Here is a 20,727-nt window from a genome sequence, read left to right on the forward strand (position 1 = left end):
GAATATTAATATTCATGAAATAGAGGAGGGTTATGAAATATAAGCAGAAGTTAAGATTTGATCAAATTAGGGAAAATAAATATTTGAAATCTGCTCTAACTTTTGTTGATGTAGGAATGTAGAAATATGTCACGAGCTAAGAAATGTGACCTTGAGCTGGTAACCTTGTCTCATCTTCATTTTTCTCCTGTAAAGTGGGGATAATAACTAGTGTCTCATGCTAAGTGGGGTCCATTCACATTGCTTCATATGGTGCCTGGCACATTGCAGATGCACATAATTACTAGCCACTAGGATAACTTGCTGGTCCATTGAGACCTGGGAAGATTCAAAGAAGGCTTTGTGGTAGTATAGTCATTCCTAGGACCCCGAGGACACCAAAATCCACGGGTGCTCAAGTCCCTTATATAAAATGGCATAGTATTTGCTTAGAACCTAAGCATATCCTCCCATATACATTAAATCATCCCTAGATTACTTATAATACTTAATAAATGTAAATGCTGTGTGAATAGTTGTAAATACAGTGTAAAGGCTGTGTAAATAGTTGCTGGCATGTGGGAAAGTTTTACTTTTTGGAACTTTCTGGAAAAAAAATTTGGGGGGGAATGTTTTCATTCTGCAGTTGGTTGAATTCGTGAATGTGGAACCCAAGGATATGGAGGGCTGACTGTAAACGGGGCAAAAAGGAGGCTTTTCTTCTGTTTTTTGAAGCTCTAAAATTCTCTGGGAAAAAGTTTTTTTCCCCATTTTTCTCTTCTTCCTTTTCTTCTTCAGGGGCTTCATATCTTTATATTCTTTTTCTAGGAGAACAGCTTGATGTCTACAGCATATTCCAAAAAGAAAAAGTCTACTTAATTAAAGAAAAATGACATCTTAATGTCTCTGAGACTGTGGCTTTTCCATTACCAAAAAATTAAACTTCAAGGATTTTCAAGTGCATTTCAGCTTTTCTGTTCGAACATTTTCCTGTTAACATGTTTGGTTCCTGAGTTCAGATATCTGAGATGTGTATGTTTGGGCCTCCACATGGAGCATGTTTTCACCCAGGTTTTGCTTTCTAATATAACTGCAGTGAAATCTTTGGGTATAAATCTTTATCTGCATCTCTTGGTACTTATTGCCACCCTGCTTTCCGGAAAGTTCAAACTGATTTATACTCTTATTAAACATCAAGGAGTGAGGCTGCCCATTTCCAGCACCAGCACCCACTCTATGTTCTATCATTAAAAACAAAAAGGGTAGAAACCCCACCCCCCCCAAAGAAAACCGCATACAAATAACAGCAACAACAGCAACGAAGACACCACTGTAGTCTCATTGGAAAAAAATGGTGTGTAACTTTTCTTAGCCAAGTGACACAAGCTTATAATAGAAAAAAGTGTAACTGAAATAAAAAACAGTAAAACCATTGATAATCCCACCTTTCAGAGAGAGCTACTCTTAACTGTCTAATTGTCTTGTTTTTTAAAAAATGAATTTATTTATTTATTTGCTTTTGGCTGCATTGGGTCTTTGTTGCTGCACGCGGGCTTTTCTGTAGTTGCGGCGAGCGGGGGCTACTCTTCGTTGCGGTGCGTGGGCTTCTCATCGCGGTGGCTTCTCTTGTTGCGGAGCATGGGATCTAGGCGTGCGGGCTGCAGTAGTTGTGGCGCGCGGGCTCTAAAGCACAGGCTCAGTAATTGTGGTGCACGGGCTTAGTTGCTCCATGGCTTGTGGGATCTTCCCGGACCAGGGATAGAACCCATTTTCCCCTGCATTGGCAGGTGGATTCTTAACCACTGTGCAACCAGGGAAGTCCCTAATTGTTTTAGTTTGATTTTTTAAAAAATAATTGGAATGGTTGAACGTTTATTAGCCATTTAATTTCCTTTCTTGTGAGATATAGTCTTTATCTTTTTGTTTATTGGGTTTGTATGGCTTTTTCTGTTTTTTTTTGCGGTACGCAGGCCTCTCACTGTTGTGGCCCCTCCCGTTGCGGAGCACAGGCTCCGGACGCGCAGGCTCAGCGGCCATGGCTCACGGGCCCAGCCGCTCCGCGGCATGTGGGATCTTCCCGGACCGGGGCACGAACCCGTGTCCCCCGCATCGGCAGGCAGACTCTCAACCACTGCGCCACCAGGGAAGCCCCGGCTTTTTCTTTTTTTACATTAAGGATATTAGTCTTTGCTGTTTATCTTTTAATTTTGTCTAATATAACCCTTCCCCCCCAAATTTGTGATACTTTTTGATACACAGATGTTTAAAATTTTTATATTGTAAATCTGTTGATATTTTTGTTTTGATTTATTCTATTGCTTTTACATTTGGAAAGTTATGTTCTATCCTGAGATGAAGTAAATAGTAGTCTATATTTTCCCACCTTTTTAATATTTAGAAATAAAACTTAAGTCTTTGATTCACATGGTGTTTGTTTTGCAGCATAGTGTGAAGGAACATCTTACTTGACACCCTTTCCATATAGCTAAGCAGTGTTTATTTAGTTAGAGAGATAGACTATTCCAGGTGAATTTTATTCATCAGTATTCAATTACAGTATGTTCTGGAGAACACAGAGTAGTAGATTGCCCACCTTGTTGAAAATAGGGCATATGAAGGAGGATTTAAGATTGGGAAGACAGACTGAAGTCTACGTGGGGACTGCCTTTGATGCCATGTTAAAAGTTGAAATTTGTAGGCAGTGAGAATTTTGAGTGGCTGAATATCCTTGAAATGAACTTTTAGTTAGGAGTCCTTCAGCTGCAAGCAATAAAAATAAAAAAGCCTGAGTCAAACTGATTTAATTTAAGCAAAAAATTGAAAAGATATTTTATGGGCTTGTGCAGTTGAAAAATCCAGAGGTAGTACCAGCTTCAAGCTTGCCTTGATCCAAGTTCAGTTGATGTCGTTGGGTGGCTTCTTTCCGTCTCTTGACCTTGCCCTCCTCCCCACTGGCCTCTTTTTTAGGTTGCTAGAGGTGGTCCTTCATATCTCCAGATTTATATCCTCTTAGGTCCATGTTCGGAAGAAACGAATGTCTCTTGCTTGAAATTCCCTTATAAATCCAGAAATTTCCTTGATTGGCCTCATTGGTTCTCTGTGGCTACAGGGGACATATGAGGATAATTGGCTGGAGGTACCTGCCCCAGATGAATCGTGTTGGTGAGGGAATTCAGGGGTTCTCGTTGGCCAGGTTTGGGTCACATGATCTCCTCCCAGAGTCAGGAACAGAACCTCGCCAGGACCACATAGTCCGAATGTTAGGGAGGGGCGGTTTCCCAGAGCAGTTGAGCATACTGGAGAAACAGGTGTGTCAGTCAGGTTAGGCTAGCTTATGCTGCAGTGACAAGCGACACCAAAAATCTCAGCGGTTTAGGATTAACAGCTATAACCACAGTTTATTTCTCACTCCTGCAGTTTCCTGGGGCCTCAGGCACTTCTCCAGGACAGCTGCCCTCAATGTGGTGGCCTAGCCTTCCAGGCTTCTCCATCTCGTGGTGTCTCCATAGCACATGTGTCCATGATTGATACAGCAGGGGAGGGAGTGTGCTCTGGTCTGGAAGTGACTCGTGTCACTTCTGCCCACAATCTGTTGGCCAGAGCTGGCCAGAGCGGGACTGGGGGTGGTTAGGGGTGAAGGGGGGGGGGTTGTAGTCTTCCCCATGTGCCTGGAAGGAGAGAATGTGAGTCAGCACGAGGTGGCCCAGCCACACTGGGTAGCACACACGCCCAGGGCCCACAGTCACTGCCTACCACAGGCTCCCTCGAGGACCTCAGTTGGTCTGACTCACCCCTTATGCCTCTCCTCCTGACTTTATCTGACCTGTTCCTGGGACGGTGCTGAGAGTAGGGCATGTATCCCTTTAGAGCTCCCCAGTGTGGTGTCCCCAAGGGCCGAGGGACAGTCATGTTGCCTTTCTGAGGACATTAGGAGTATTTCTTGACATGACTCAGGCCATGGATTTCTACTCGGCACTGTCCCCACACACTGCTCCATTAGTCTGGGGGCCTTTATTAAGGGAGAGTCATTGTGCATTTCTGAACGTTACGGGGAACACAGTACTTATCAAAAATTGTATTTCCCAAACTCAGATCTTTACACGGTTTAAAAATCTTTCCTTGAATAGGTGGAAAAATGTCTGACTTCTATACCTAAGTTCTGATTTCATTCATACTCAGAAGTAAAGATAAAGTTAAGGCAAGGAAGGAATTCTTCTGTGATGACCTTACAAAAACAAAAACAAACTCACCAAAAAACCAACATAACAGAAAATGGTGTAGTGGCTATGGAAAACAGTATGGTGGGTCCTCAAAAAATTAAAAATCAGGGGCTTCCCTGGTGGTGCAGTGGTTGAAAGTCCGCCTGCCGATGCAGGGGACACGGGTTCGTGCCCCGGTCTGGGAGGATCGCACATGCCGCGGAGCGGCTGGGCCTGTGAGCCATGGCTGCTGAGCCTGCGCGTCTGGAGCCTGTGCTCTGCAACGGGAGAGGCCACAACAGTGAGAGGCCCGTGTACCGCAAAAAAAAAAAAAAAAAATTAAATTAAAAATCAGGTTACTGTATGATCTAGCAAGTCCACTTCTGGGTATATACCCTGAAGAAGTGAAAGCAGGGGCTCAAAGAGGTATTTGTCCATCCACGTGCATAGCAGTTTTATTCACAATAGCCAACAGGTGAGAGCAACCCAAGTGTCCATGTGTCATCACAGATGAATGGATAAACAAAATGTGGATATACATGCAGTGGAATATTCTTTAGCCTTTAGAAGGAGTGAGCTTCTGACACGTGCTCCGACATGAATGAATCTTGAAGATGCTCTGCTAAACAAAATGAGCCACTCACAGAAGACCAGTACTGTGTGATTCTCCTTATGTGAGGTCCCTAGAGGAGTCCCATTCCTAGAGACGGAACATAGAAGGGTGGTTGCCAGGGCCTGGGGGAGGAGGAATGGGGAGCTGGCGTTTAATGGAATGGGTGTGGAGTTGCACTTTCGCAGGATGGAAAGAGTTCTGAAGCTGGACGGTGGGGATGGTCGCACAGCAGTGTGAATCACCTTAATACCACTGCACCGTACACTTAAAATGGTTAAGATGGTAAATTTTGTGTTATGCGTATTTTCCCACAATAAAAATAAGCAAGCACAGAACCCCAGGAAGCTTACAGATGTTTCCTGTAAGGGGTCCACTGCGTGTCCTAGTGCTCTGTGGGATGAGCAGGTAACCGGAAGCTGGTGCGAGTGCAGGGGGCGCCCAGTCTGCCGCCTGATCTCAGGAAAGGCGCTCACCTCCCAGCTCAGGGTGGCCGCCTTGGAACCCAGCTCTGGTCGGAGCTCTGGGCAGAGCGGCAGAGCTGTCTCTCCATGTCTTTGTCCTCGTTGTGTAGTCTTGCTGTCATCATCCGTTAGGAGCAAAAGGAATTCGCTCTCTAAATTCGTACCCAGTCTTGTGCCTGCTTTGGGGAAGTACATAACTGACTAGTCAAGGGCCCTTCTGTTTATACTTGGAGTCCTCAGTTTAGACAGACCGTATTTCCCTGAATGGTTGGCGTTCTTTCCTTTTGCCTTGTAATGACTCGCGTTTATCCTTAGCACTTTTTTGAAGTGATTGCGTAGGATGTTGAGATCCTTTTAAGCTGCTGGTGCTCCTTGTGTTTATTTCGAGTGGTGACAAATTAAACATGCAAGCTTCCCGGTGATGATGTTCACGTGACTGACACACCTTGAGCTTTCCCTCCAGTGGGGCGTACGCTCCTGGGCAGCTTCTGGAGATGTGCTGATCGTCAGCACCATGTTCCAGCACAGTCGTGTTTCTTGAGGGCTTCACAACTTCTTCTCAGGTAGCAGAAAGGGACGTAGACTTCACTGTCAGCACCTTTCTAAATAGAAACTTCTAAGGTCAACAGGCCATGAGAGCTTCCTTGGAAAGGTCATTTGTGAAAGAAGAGCTTTTGGTCACTCTGTAAGCGATCCCGCTTTACTTCATACAGACAATGCCATGTGGTCCTGTTTGGAAAATGACATCCTCTGCGGTGGCCCGTTGATGATGTAAGGCCAGATGGTCTTCAGTGTTGGATGCTGAAGAGCTTAGGACCACTGGCTTCTCCCTTCCTGAGGACTGGTTCTTGTGAACTGTCTGCCTTCAAGTTTCTTGAAATGTTACTGTCTTTCTTATCCTCAGATGGATCTTAGTTGCAAAAAAAAAAAAAGAAAGGCCAAGGTTACCATCTCGTTGATTTTGACAAAGGGAACTAAGAAGAAATGGAATTGTTGGTGAATCTTGGCTATTTGGATTTTCAGTAGACTTGGTCATATCTAGGTTGTCAGTGGGAGAGAAACTTGGCATCTTACCTGGTGACCATGAATAGGCTTCAGGGGTCAACCTTCCTGAAGTTTTCCACAAAATTTTGTTTGTGTTTTTCTGTGGGGAGAGGATTCTATGGCTTCTGTTAGGTTCTCAAAGGGATCCAAGCCCCACAGCTATAAGGAGCCTTCTGAAAGGCTCAGAATACGTCATTGTGGCTGGCACGGTGCCCCGATTGGAGTTGTCACCCTGTGAAAGTACTTTTTGGGTATTTCAGGTGGCCCCTGAGAAGTGAATAATGTGAGAAAGAAGTGAGCAGAAGGGAAGGAGGAAGCATTGTAGACTCTATGGTAAGCATTGAAATGAGGAAGGATTGACTCCATTGTATTGCGAAAATAAGTGCACCCTTCTCAAATGCTTGTTGATTCCCATAGTCCTGGAGAAGAGCATTAAGAGCGCAGATTCTGAAGCCAGACTTACCAGGTTCAGATCCCAGCTCTGCTGTTTAGCGGTTGTGTGTCCTTCAGCCAATTGTGTAATTTCTGTGTGCTTCTAGTGTCCTCATACATCACGTGGGGATAGTAGAGCCTTCGCCTCATGAGGTTGTCGTAAGGATTAAATGAGGTGATAGAAAGCGCTTCTGAGCATATAGTACGTGGTAAGTGCTTAATAAATATTAGCTCTTACGACAGAGCCAGGAGGTGGCCCTTAGTAACGTCAAGAGTGGTAAAATACAGATAGTTCCATTTTAGTAGTAAGATGTGGACAGTTCACTTTTCGTGTGTGTGCGTTACAGGTGGTTTTGTACCTATATCTCCAGGAAGTCACCTGCCTTCAGCATTCGTTTACTGATGAGTTGTTTCAGGTAAATTTTGGTGCACAAACATCATAAAAGGTGAGAGAATGCTGTTACGTATCCTCTTAGCAAAATGGGACGGTCTGTGTTCTTGTTGCAAAATGTTGCACGATGAGATTCTTTGTGTTAAATGACTACCTGTGAAATGACTGGATGAGAATATTGTACTTCCTTTTTGTCTTTAGAAATATATTGTGCAATCTCTGTCATTACCCGACTCTAGAGAGCTGCTTTCTGTCCCTTTGCATTTATCTTCTGACTCACCTAATAATTGTGAAATGTCTTCTTCTGTCAGTTTTATGCTGGAAAATAGAAAATTATGAATTCTCAACTGTGTTCCATGAAAGCTAAAAAAATGACTTCAGAGATGGTATCTTCAGACTTCTTTGATATACCTTCCTGAAAATGATGTGATAGTTCGGGCAGGGCAATGAGGAAGCTGAAGGATGACGTAGCGATGATTTGCTTCACTATTGCAACATCTCGGGCAATCTCCTGTCATACCCTGCTTTCTTTATTTAGTCTTTTTTTAAAATCATAGGTGAGAATAATTGCTAGATAATGATGAAATAATGCCTGCAATGATAAAATAGCAAAATGTTTCAAGATGTTGGAAACTAAGGTCACTAACCTCCCATACTGCATCTTAGATTTTTAAAAGGATCCAGTGGGCTCATGGAAGTTGTAAGGTAGGATGAGTTTTTGGAAAACCTCCAAGAAAGAATAAAGATCATGAAAATAGCAATCCTCACAAATAGTCAGAACTGTTCAAAAAAGAAGCTCAAAACTAACATAGGATCCAGGGGACCCTGATGGTATCCTGGGGATAATCACATTTCTAACAAATCATCTGAAAGGCAAAGATGAACATCTGAAGGTACTTAATGCTGTTTTTCTTAAACAGGAAAAATACCTAAGTGTGTAACATAGAGTAAAAGGTTGATGTGGCACAATATACCAGAATCTTATATAATGGGTTTTTTTAAAAAATTAGTTTATTTATTTATTTTTGGCGGCGTCGGGTCTTCGTTGCTCTGCATGGGCTTTCTCTAGTTGCGGCGAGCGGGGGCTACTCTTCGTTGCGGTGCACGGGCTTCTCATTGCGGTGGCTTCTCTTGTGGAACACGGGCTCTAGGCACGCGGGCTCAGTAGTTGTGGCTTGCGGGCTCTAGAGTGCAGGCTCAGTAGTTGTGGTGCACGGGCTCAGTTGCTCCACGGCATGTGGGATCTTCCCGGACCATGGCTCAAACCCACGTCCCCAGCATTGGCAGGTGGATTCTTAACCACGGTGCCACCAGGGAAGCCCTATATAATGATTTAAATTTATATTCTTAGAAAGTCTGTAATGATAGAACACGTTATGATAGGATATTAAATTTAGAGTGGAGCACAAAGCTGTGTATATCGTGTGAGGTCAACTATGTAGACTACATACACAGAACAATATGGGCGGCAAATACAGGAAATGTTAATAGTTTTTTTCTGGGTGATGTTACAGTGGGTGATATTTAATTATCTACATGTTTCTCTATCTTCTAAAATCTCTAACTGGCATGTATTCTTTTTTAAACAAAAACAAATCTTTTCGTGATGTCGAAGCAAATTTTTTTTTATAACAGTCTTATTAGGATGTTATGTACATACCATACAAGTCACCCACTTAAAGTTTCCCATTCAGTGGGTTTTAGTGTAATCAAAACAGCTGTTCAGCATCACCACAATCAATTTTAGAACATTTTCATCACCCCCAAAAGAAATTCTGTGCCCATTAGCAGTCATTCCCTTTCTCCCCATCCGCCAGTTCTAGGCAACCACCAGTCTATTGATACTTTCTGACTCTGGATTTGCCTAGTCTAGACATATCATATAAATTGAATCATACAATATGTGGTCCTTTGTGACTGGCTTCTTTCACTTAGCATAATGTTTTCAAGGGAAGGCTAATCCCACTTGCACTTTAATTTACTCATTTTGTTTCGAAATCATACTAACCTTTATTTATCATAGGGTATAATGTATTTTTTCCCTTTACTTCTAGAATTGGTTCCTTCAATTATGAGCAACTTGTTGAATCCAGATGCCATCTTCTCAAACAATGAGATGAGTCTGTCGGACATTGAAATCTATGGCTTTGATTATGATTACACCTTGGTGTTTTATTCCAAGCACCTCCACACACTGATATTTAATGCCGCTCGGGACCTTCTCATCAACGAACACAGGGTAAGAGCATGGGGACATCACAGACCTCCTCCCCTTCCCCTTTGGCGTTTGAAGACTAGCAGTGAGCTGACCTGGCCTCGTGCATGGTACCATAGACATCCCTTAGTAAATTGTTGCTGAATGAATGAGTAGATTTGGTTCCGTTCCAAATGACTCCATCTGGAAGATAGTTTTTTTAAAAAACCACTTTATTGAGGTATGATTGACACGTGAAAGGCTATATGTATTTAATGTATGTAACTCACTGAGGTTCAGGATAAGTGTGTGAAACATCATCAAGGTCATAAACTATCCATCGCCTCCCAAAGTTTCCTCCTGCCCCCTTTATTATCATTATTGTTATTTGTGTGTGTGTGTGTGTGTGTGTGTGTGGTAAGAACGCTTAACATAAGATCTACCCACTTAGCAAATTTTGGGTATACAATATTGTTAGCTATAGGTACTATGCTATATAATAGGTCTCCAGAACTCATTTATCTTGTGTAACTGAAACTCTGTACCTGGAAGATAGTTGTTTGTTTAATAAAGAATCTTTAGATGTCTCTGACAAAGAGACTGTCCCAAGTTACTCATTAGTGGAGATTCAGCCGCGGACGTTTGCCCTCTCCTTTCTCATGGAGCAGTGACATAGGTTCTCCCAAAGCCTGATGCAGCGGCAGACTGTTGAGTTCTGGTTGGAAGGAATTCTTGAAATCATGGGCAATGTTTTCCTCTCATCACTGAACGGAATCGCGTTCTTAAAGAATATTTGACTGTCTTTTGATGTGTGGTGTTGTTGAAAGCTTATAATAAGGAAGGAAGAAAAACACTCAAAACCAAACGTGGTTTTCTCTAGTCTAGTTTGAGTACATATTTCAGGGACCAGGATGAGAAGCATCCTCAGAGGTCGTCTGGACCAGTCCCCTTTGAGAACCCCTGACAGCATCCCGAGGAGTGTGCCTGGGGTGCAGGTGTTCTGAATTTGGGGAGATTCTTCCATGGGTTGAACAGTTCTGCCTTCATGCAGCTTTTACCACTGATCCCTCCTCTTCATTCATCCCTTCACACGTTCATTCTCCCTTTACTCAGTCCTCTTCTGTGCTAAGCTCTGTCATAGAAGCAGGGAGGATGAAGGTGAGTAGGATACAGGTGCTGCCCTTGGAGAACCAACAGTCTAGTGGGGGAGTCCATCCTGTAGGCAGGTAAATTAGGAAGCCTCTGCCTGGTGGAGCCCTACAGACATCTGAACAGAGAGCTAGGCGTGTGCAGAGGATGGTTGGAACGACTTTCTCTGCCCGAGGGAATTGGGGAAACAACGAAGGAGGTGATATTTCAGTGGAATCTGGAAGGAGTTTATCCACAGAGGTGGGCTGGGGGTGGGGGAGGTTGGGTGTGAGTAACCTAGAAACCTAAATCATGAAAACTGATGCTTTATACTTGACTATTTGAGTAATGGGCTGGGTGTAATAGGGACCATTATGCCCTCTAAGACTTCTTTTACCTGTTGGATCATTCTTAGTTTTTCCAGCCATTCTCATTTGGCGTCTTTTCTCATCTTTTCGTCGTCTTGGTCACCGTCCTTTGTGTGTGCTCTGGTTTATCCCTCTCAAACGTGAGGCTCTGAACTGAAGATGTTACTGCAGATGGGGTCTGACCAGTGTGGAGCAGAGGGAGCCCATCACCTTCCTGGTTCTGCGTGTCGTACCTTTATAAATGCTGTTTGGATCCTCACCGTTTGGTGCAGTGTATTTCCTGATCCCCTCAGCTTTTGGTTATCAGTGGATTTAATAAGGAACTCATTTGTCCTTATTCAAAATGCAGAAATGGTACTTGCCAAAAATAACATTCCCTTCAGCCACCGAGCTTTCTTTAGTTATGGCCACTTGATCAGATGCAAACCCATCTAGCCACTTGCCATCCAGCTGCATTTCTCCATTTGTTCAAGAGACTCTTCTCTTCGGTCTAACCCACGGTCCTTTCCCTTCACTTTGAGGATGGAAGCAGGATGAGGGCAAGGTGGTCCTGCTCTTGCCCTCCTGTATGTCGGCTTATCCCATCTCCCCACCACCCCATTGGAGAGCGAGCGGAAGGGCTCTTGCACTGGTGCTGGCATTCTAATCCCAGGTCATCTGCAACGTTTGCTGTGACTGATGCCACTTACAAAACGAAGGTCATTATACTAACACACCAACTGTTGGTGGTCTGCTTAGTGCCGAAAGCACGGGTTCTGGAGCCTGACTGCTGGAGTTTGAATCCTGGCTTTTACCACTTACTTCTTAGGTGATCTCGAGTAACTGACCTAATGTCTCTGAGCCTCAGTTTCCTCCTCTATGAAATGGGCACAGTACTTTTCTCACATGTTATTGTGATAATTAAAGGAGTTAATTTCTGTAAAATGCCTGGCACATAGAATACACTCAGTACAGGTTAGCTATTACTGCTATTATTTCTGATCTGCGTGACAGCCCTGCAAATGGCTATTCACTCTGTATTACAGAGGCTTACGGAGTTCAGCTAGTAGTTCAAGGCCACAAGACCACTGGAGGCAAAACCAGAATTTGAACTTAGATTTGTGTATTTCCAAGGCAGAGATGCTCTCTTGTTTGTTCACGTTGCCTTTTGTGGGATTAATAACACCTTTTCTTTTACCCTGTGGGTTTGTTGTTCATATGAAAATAAAATATTCATGAAGATTAAAAATTTATGAACTTTGGAGAGAAAAGGGAGATGAAATAGATGGGAAAAAGGGACAATCATTATGATTAGAAAAGCCTCTAGATTTAAGATATTTCATTCCCATTATGTCTGTTTGTTGCTTTGATAAAAGAACTATGTCCTAACACTAATTATATCAAGCATATTAATAGAGGCAGTTATGCTAATGCAGGTTTTTCTCTTGTTTTGGATTGGAAAATAATTCTTCCAAGATGCTGTTGGAAGCATTGAGTTTGGTGCCATTTTTTCCTGCCAAAGGCTAAAAGTACTTGTGGAGATGAAAGACATCTGCTTTCGAGACGCATAGTAATAGAGCATCTTCCCCAAAAGCAAATGTAAATATCCCTTTCGTAATTACCCTTTCTCTTTTTTTTTCACGAGAATAAGTTTTTACAAAAATTGAAATAAATGTTGGGTAATAACTGTATCTATATTTTCATTCGGTACGTCTGCCCCAAGGGATAGAAGGACAGTGTTAGAAGAGTTCTTAATTTCACTTCCCAGATTTGCACCCTCATCAGTGTTCCTGATTATTAATGGTTACCGACGTTCACCCGGTTTTTCAAATCCAAAGCCTAACGCCAGCCTCTGCTCCTCAGTTCGCCTCTGCTCCCCCTCTGATCTCTCAGCACATGCTGTCTCTTTTTTATAATAAACTTTTCCGTTTAGAAGAGTATTAGGGTTACAGAAAAGTTGCAAGGTAATACAGAGAGCACACCCCATGACTGGTTTCCCCTAATGTTAACATTTTACATTACTCGATGCATTTATCACGGCTGAGGAACTGATATTAATGAATTGTTATTGATGAAAGTCTGTACTTGCTTCAGGTTTCCTTAGTTTTTACCTCACGTCCTTTTCCTGGTCTAGGATCCCGTCCAGGACACCACATTGCATTTAGGTGTCACGTCTCCTTAGGCTTCTCTTGGCTCTGACAGTTTCTTACAAGTTCCTTATTTTTGGTGACCCGTCGATGACTTTGATGGTTGTGAAGAGTCCTGGTCAGTACATTTTAGCATGCCCCTCTCTTGGGCGTTGTCCCCTGTTTCCTCATGGTTAGACTGGGCTTGTGGATTTGGGGAGGAAGACCATGGAGGTAGAGTTCCATTCTCATCACATCCTCTCAACGTGACTCACTACCGACGACGCTGGCCTTGACCATCCGGCTGAGGCAGTGTTTACCAGGTCTCTCCACTACAAAATTACTCTTATCTCCCTTCGCATACTGTACCGTTTGGGAGGAAGTCAGTCTCTACAGCCGTGAGCTCTCTTTTCACTCCTTCAGAATATGTCCTGCCTGCCTCTATCCACTTCTCCCCTCCCCCGCTGCCTGCACCCTGGTCCAAGCCGCCATCACCTCCCGCCCGATGGTGCGGTAGCCCCCTGACTGGTCCCCTGGCTTCTGTTCTTGCCCCTTAGTCTGTTCTCCATTCGGCAGCGAGAGTGAACCTTCAGACGTTAGTCATCTCGGTCCTGGACCCAAGGCCCCCTCGAGCCTTCCCATCACACTTGGAGTGACAGCAGAGGCCTCTAGTGCTCCTGGGCTCCAGGCTTCCTCACCAGCCTCCTCTCCTCTCCCCCTGCCCTCGCTCTGCTCCAGCTGCCTCGCTGCTCCTTGAACCGCCAAACACGCTCCTACCTTCGGGCCTTTGCACCTGCCAGTTCCTCTGGTGGGACCTCCTGCCTGACTCCGGGCAACCCGAAGCCATGCTCCGCATTTTTTTTTTCCCCCTAGATCTCTGAACCCTTGTACTGCATTCTTTCTGTAGTACTTATCACTATGAGGCACTGTACCATGTGTTGGTATGTTTATGGTTCGCCTGCCCACCACAGAATGGAAACTTCTTAGGGGCAGAGGCGGTGTCAGTTGTTTTTTTTGGTTTTTCAGCTGCGCCCCGTGGCATGCGGGATCTTAGTTCTCCAACCAGGGATCGAACCCGGGCCCCCTGCAGTGGAAACGTGGAGTCTTAACCACTGGTCCGCCAGGGAAGTCCTGACAGTGTCAGTTTTGTTCACTGCCGCACTCCTAGGCCCTGGCACAAAGTACGCGCTCAGTAAATACTTGACGTGTTCATTGGATTCCACCGTTAAGTGAGAGTGTATAGTGCTCGGTGTAGAGTCGCCTGATGCAGGTCCTTTTGCCTTGGCTTCATGTTTCGTGTGGATTTTGGAGAACTTTGTTTCTATACCCTTCTGCGCAGGAGGGAAATAGCACTGAGTGATTCCTTGGCACACGTGGCAGGTGTTAGATAAATGAGCCCGAATGTGACATTTGACTCAGCGCTTTGTGCAGCTTGGCCGGGAAACTTGCCGCGTGAGGGTCAGCCTGGTGGTTCCAGGAGATGTTCTTGCACACGCGTGACCCTGGCCGTGCACTGGGAGGTAGCTGTGCAGCCATGTAGAGGGGTTTCCTGTGCCCGTTGACAGTTGTGTAGGTTTTTTACGTAAGCAGTTCACATCATGATTGGGAGATCCTGGGGACACAGCCTCCCTAGTCTCAGAAGTCGATATTCTGGCCCGCAGGTGCACGCTCTGCGGGCAGGGGCAGTGGGGAGAGCCTGACCCCCCGCCTCACCACGCTCCGTGCTGTGTGGCCCAGGCCAGGTTGTTTCATCCGGAGCCTCTGAGGTCCCATCTGTCAAATGGGCATGGTGGGGCCAGCTGTGCAGAGCAGCAGACAGTGTGCTCGGTACGTCGGTGCTGCCAGCGAGGTAAATGGTGTTCCAATTCTGAGATCTCGGGAGAGAGGGAAGGACTTGGATGCCGGGTGCAGTGGATAAGGAGGGGATTGGGACTTTTGTGTAGTAGGAGGGACAGGTTAATGATTAGGAAATAGCAGGGGAGCCAGGCCGTGTGTTCTGAACCAAAGTTGGAGCTGTACCCGGGAGCCGGGTGCTGAGAGAGGGTGTCTCTGGCCCGAGTGGGAGGAAGGCTGTACCGACGGCTGAGGGGTCCCTGCAGCTGAGGACAGGGGAGAGTTAAGGCCAGAGAAGCCGGGGGGCTGAAGAAGCTGGGGGGCTGAGGCCTCTCCTGTGTGTGGGCAGATAAACACGGAGTAGGGCGGAAGGGGTGCTCTGTGGCCTGGCAGCGCTTGGTCTGGAAGCAGAGGGCAAGCTGTGGCCTGTCCCTTCTGACCCCAGCTTCCCACCCAAGTGCACGAGCCGTCTCAGCCTTCGTACAGGGGCCATGTGTGGATGCTGTCTTGAACTTAGTACGTTGCTAGCTAAAACCGGTTCCTTTCTTCCTTCTTAGTATCCCGTGGAAATCAGGAAGTATGAATATGACCCAAACTTTGCAATCCGTGGACTGCATTATGACGTGCAGCGGGTAGGTTGAATTCTCATCCTTGTTTACAGTTACGCATGCTCGGGAGTCAAATGTACTCTTGATGCTTTTCTTTGCTGAACGTGTAAATTGATTTTAAATTTTGTTCTTTGGGGCTGAAGAACTAAATTATCCAAAACATCTTTGGATGAAGTCTTTTTCCAGAGACTGTATTGGAAGAGCATGAATGCATTTAGCCACTGGGAGATACTTGCTTATTTCCAATAGTCATTCATTTTCAACATAATGAGGACAAGGTGGTTGTCATATCTTTTTTTGCAGACAGGCCGTTTCCTTAATGAGGAACTCGGCAAGCAAAGCTTTCAGAAACATACAGGATGCTTCTTTGTTTAAGACAACTTGATGTTGATAGGATTTATCATGACACCTGGCATTTTCATTAAATATGCAAATTCCTCTGCATCATTTACCTGTGTGTGTGCTTGTGTTTTTGAAGGCAGTCTTGATGAAGATCGATGCTTTTCATTACATACAGCTGGGAACCGTCTACAGGTAAGCGTGAGAGGAAGTAAATTTAATGTACCCGAAGTAACCGTGTGGCTTTGGGTTTCAAGACCCCCTGAGTGTTTAGTGATGGGAGGGCTGCAGTGTGTGTATCTGGGAACCATTCACTCATTCCCCCACTCCCTCCCTCATTCAGGAACATTGATCAGGCCACTACCATGTTAAGATGCTAATGGTTTGGCTTGCGAGGATGTCTTCAAGGAGCTCGGTACGTAGGTTGGAAGCCACACAGGTAGACCAATGAGTGCAGTCCACGGTGACCCAGGTGATGATGGACGTGTGCTCAGCCATTATGGAGCACTTTGGAGGACTCTGGGGAGGACGGGCTCTCCAAAGGCGATGGTGGCCACCTGAGTGAGGGTCCTGCAGAGGAGGTGTGGATGGGGAGGGATGGTGGGGGCAGGTTGTTGTTCCCACCATGGTAATTGAGTAGTTTGGATATTAAGACTCTTTTCCTCCTGTTTGTTTATTTATTTATTTATTTATTTTTTGCGGTACGCGGGCCTCTCACTGTTGTGGCCTCTCCCGTTGCGGAGCACAGGCTCCGGACGCGCAGGCCCAGCGGCCATGGCTCACGGGCCCAGCCGCTCCGCGGCATGTGGGATCTTCCCAAACCGGGGCATGAACCCATGTCCCCTGCATCGGCAGGCGGACTCTCAACCACTGCACCACCAGGGAAGCCCTCCTGTTTATTATTGATAGAATTAGTAGAAGTACTGAGCTCAGTGAGAAATCTTTGTAACTTTGAAATGAAGGGTTTTGCCTTTTCTAATTCTTAAATTTGTGGGTGGGATTTAGGAGTGTGGTTTGTATTTACATATATATTTGGTATTTGTCTTTCTGCTTCTAAATGTGCTTACACTTCTGTTTCCTAATTTATTAGTTCTGGACATTGTCCCTGCTGTGAGGGCTGAGGCTTTGGCTCTCCTGCGCACGCACCCCCTTCTCCAGCCTCATCCTCCTAACCCTGTTGAGATCTCTCTCGGATTGTTTCGCCGTTTGCAGTATGGCTCTAGGTCTTGTTCATTCTGAAGCCAAGTAGTGCACTGAGGTCGTTTTCTTTTACAGTGCTTGGTTTTTAGGTTTAATAATAACCTCATTTTTTATTTGCTTAGTTTTCTAGTTAGGTATCTCTAGTTTTTTCCTTAATGTTCCATCACAGATATCCAGCATCTATTTATTTCCTCACAATTCAAGTGTGTTACATAATGTCTCAGTTACTTTTCTTTTTGACTACCTCCTCCTGCTCTCATCTACTCTGATTGTTCATTCTGGGACTTCCATTTGCTACTTTCCCTGTTTCCTGGTTCCCATCTCTTCCTCTTTCTGGCTTTACTCCCTCATTTTGCTGGAGCACATCCTCCAGTAGCTTCTTGGCGCTGGATACGGCTGATTCTGGGGATCTGTGGTCGTTCATCAGTTCCTCTCGTTGGTGTCCCCATGCAGGCCCTGTTCTCAATGTTGCTCAGTCAGGTGCCTCCTTCTCACCAACTGTTTGTTTTCCAAAACCATGTAGAAATGTCTTATCTGCTGATGTCTTTGCACTCATTTCCTTTGATTTTGAGCAATTTGTCCTTTTGCTGTCACTTTAATGGTGTTTCAAGAGGGAGAAGAGGTGGTGGTGGTGACGAGAAAAATAATATTAGTAATAATAAATAGCAACTAACAAATATTGAGTTTTGCAGTGAGACAGATACTGCCATAAAGGTTTTGAGTTAACTCATATGATCTTCCAAATAATTTTATAAGGTAGGTACTATTATTGGTCCCAGAGATGTTAATAGGTAACTTGCCCAAGGCCACACAGAAGTAGAATTCAGACCCAGACAGTCTGGCTCCAGAGTCTGTGCTCTTGGCCTGTGTACAGCAGGCATTTCTGAATGTGTGAGGGTTAACTGGAAGTCCCCGGCAGATCTTTCAAACCTGTCCCTCCAATTATGTTTCTACCCTCTGCTCCTGGACTCAGTCGCTTAGCCCATCTCTCCAGGCTCTGTGGTGTTCTGCAGTGCAGTCCATCCTGGACGTAGTTGCTAGACTGACCTACCTAAAGCATTGCCTTCAACAACCCCTCTCTCTTCTGAAATCCTGGATGGCTCCCCACTGTCTGAAGGATAGAGCCCAGATCTCTTAAATTTTCCATCAACCTTCTCTAAAACCCTTAGCTTCCTCTTCTGCCGTACACACCTCCTTTACTTCCCGGATGGGTTAAGACTCTTGGTTGCAGGTGACTGAGACCCAACTCAAACTGGCTTTAAAAAAACCCCAGTTTGGGCTCACTAGTTGTGTAGTCTAGGGACAGAGCTTGTTGCAGGTGTAGCTGGCTCCAGGGGGCCAGGTAGTTGTTGTCAGTCCTCTTTCCGTCTCTTGGCATTCCTTCTCTCCGGCTTAGCTCACAGCAGGCCCCTCCGCGTGGTGACCCCTGGCAGTACCTGGCTTCCAGCCCCAGCTCCAGGTCAAGGGGAGAAGGGGAGTTTCTCTTCCCAGCAGTTTCAGCCAGTCTCAGGGAGCGGATGCCGCGCAGGTGCAACAACACAAATATTCCTTTCCTCCGAGTTCTCCTTTCGCACTGCTCGGCATCTGTTCAGGCTGGTGTTCTCCCAGGATGTGGTTTTCCTTCTCCTCTGCTTCTTGAAATCTCACCCGTCCTTCTGCCTGGCTGACTGGTGTTGAGGCCTCTCCTCGCCCTCTCAGCCTGACAGGCTCTTCCTCTCCTGTGGTCCGTCCCATCCTGTGGCTCCTAATTATCTCGTTCCTTGTTTTGTGGATAAATCATCCATCGTTTTAGGGGTGTGGACAGGGCTAGGCTGGAGGAGCTGCTGAGACATTTAAAGGGGAAGGAGTGCTCAGGCTGAGGTCCTGGGAAGGTCGCTGGGGCCTCGGGGCTGAGAGGGGGTGTGGTAGCCAAAGCAGCAGGGGTGCATGTGTGGCTCTGGAGTCCCACTTCCTGAGTGTGAACCCCAGCCCCACTGCTCACGTGTGTGCGACCTGCTCAAAGCCTTGGTGTTTACTCCTCTGTAAAATGGGCATGATTCCAGCACCCACCTCCAGGGCGGCCGGTCATTTGGACTAGAGCATGCTTGGGACAGCCTAGGCAGGCAGAAATGTCACTTGTCTCCTCTCTCCCCTCCAAAGGGGTAACGAATGAGCAGCTGGCGGGGAAGAAGGCTTGTGTCTCAGCCTCGTCCCTCTCTGATCCCCGCAGGGTCACTGTGTGTGGGCTGTGTGCCTGAGCACCGCTGGGCCGAGGGGCGGGCTGGCTCCCCGCCGCAGTCCTGTTTCATACCCATGTTTTCAGATCTTAACTGGGAACCTTGCGAAAAGCTAGGATTGTTCCCATCGTAGTCACAGCAGCAGGACTTGGAGAGCACTCACCGCATACCGGGCGCCGTTCTGTTTATAGCAACTCGTTTAATCTTCTCAGGAGGTACCACCAGGAGGTGGGCACTGCTATTGCCCTGCCCCCCATTTAAAAAATGACACTGACACCCAAAGAGGTTAAATTACTTGTTGCTGCTCTAGGTCATCCCCCCAGCAGGTGAGGGAGCTGGGACTTGAACCCAGGGCAGGCTCTTTCAGGTCTGTGCTCCTACCCTTTCTATCTCTCTGACGCACACAGGGCCACGTAAAGTTTTATTCTGATTTCAGTGCGGTTTAGGCCGCATTCGGGTGCGGCAGGTCTGTGTGCTGCTCTGTCTGCATGTTTTGAGCTGGCATTTGGCTACGTGGGCCTTAAAGATGCAGCTTTTGTGGCCACGGGCCCGTGAATGTGTCTTAGAGGTGGCAGTGGCTTCCGAAGGACCAGGCAGCCCCTAGGGTGGGGACAGAAAAATAACTCCCCCGGCAGAATCCCTTTACTTTGTCTATTCCCTCTCTAGGTGTCAGAGCCTTAGGGGTGTTCACTGCTGACTGCCGCTGCGGTAGCCAGAGCTGTCTTCCAAGGTCACTGTCTAGAACGATCTGGTTTAGTCCCAGTGTCTTATCTGATTTCTGGAGCAAAGATAAAGGGAAGTCCAGTGCTCTTTTGTTTTCAAAGGCCAGTAGTTGTTTCAAGTTAATCAAGATCAGAGGCAAAATATCAATGAATCCCCTTGGCTAGTTTTAAAATTAAGATAAGGGTAGAGAATGGAGGAAAGAGGCTGAAGTGATATTTTCATTAAAGTTACACGTCACATGTAAATTATGTTTTATACGTAGTTTAATATCGGCCAAGTGTGATAAGCAACCTGTGTGTATTAGTAACCGGTGTTTCCATCATTCACTCTGTGGTTTCCTCACCATTGGTGTCTGTTTCCCAGGTGCCTTCTCCTCTAGAGCAGGGGGTGGGGACAGATATTTCCCTTCACAGTTCTCTAGAGGGGCTGTTCCAGGGGAGGAAGTCTGAGACCATTAAATCCCACGTGAAACCACCTGCTCACAGCATGGGCACCAGAGACAGGGGTGGCATCCCGGCCAGTCAGACTCCACAATCCTTTTTTCCCTCTCTTTGGAGGAGTTGGATTCATTTACAGATTCTGTTGCAGCTCCTGGAAGCAGGCAGATGGGGGACGTTACCTTGACTTTTTACACATGGGGAAACTGGCCTTCAGTGTGTTGCAGCATTTGGGGTCATTCCTCCCAGAGGTGGTGTCAGGCATCCTGATGTGGCGTATAGTCCACTGGAGCCTGGTGTACGACTTTTTCTGCCTCAGCGCTCACCTTCTTAAGGTAGAGTATCAGAGGGCAGGAGGATGATGGGGACAGACCAGCCTCTCTCTCCCTAATGTATTAAAAACATTAAAAAAAAAAAACCCAAAACTCACCCCAAAGCAGGTCATTAGGAGGCCATG

At 46.0% G+C, this 20,727-nt stretch overlaps 1 protein-coding gene across 3 annotated transcripts in view; it reads left to right on the forward strand.

Moving 5' to 3' along the window:
* The window catches only part of NT5DC3 (5'-nucleotidase domain containing 3), a 55,457-nt gene that overhangs the window by 9,216 nt on the left and 25,514 nt on the right, over positions 1–20,727 (forward strand). For 2 of the 3 annotated variants that reach the window (XM_030856202.2, XM_060307117.1), the window contains exons 2-4: positions 9,174–9,358; positions 15,305–15,379; positions 15,834–15,889. In XM_030856202.2, coding sequence (XP_030712062.1) covers positions 9,174–9,358; positions 15,305–15,379; positions 15,834–15,889 — 316 coding nt within the window. Of the gene's footprint in view, positions 1–9,173; positions 9,359–14,645; positions 14,764–15,304; positions 15,380–15,833; positions 15,890–20,727 lie in introns of those variants that run through there. The other variant, XM_060307118.1, reaches the window with a different exon arrangement.

Source organism: Globicephala melas, chromosome 10, assembly GCF_963455315.2.
Source record: "Globicephala melas chromosome 10, mGloMel1.2, whole genome shotgun sequence".
Lineage (NCBI taxonomy): Eukaryota > Metazoa > Chordata > Mammalia > Artiodactyla > Delphinidae > Globicephala > Globicephala melas.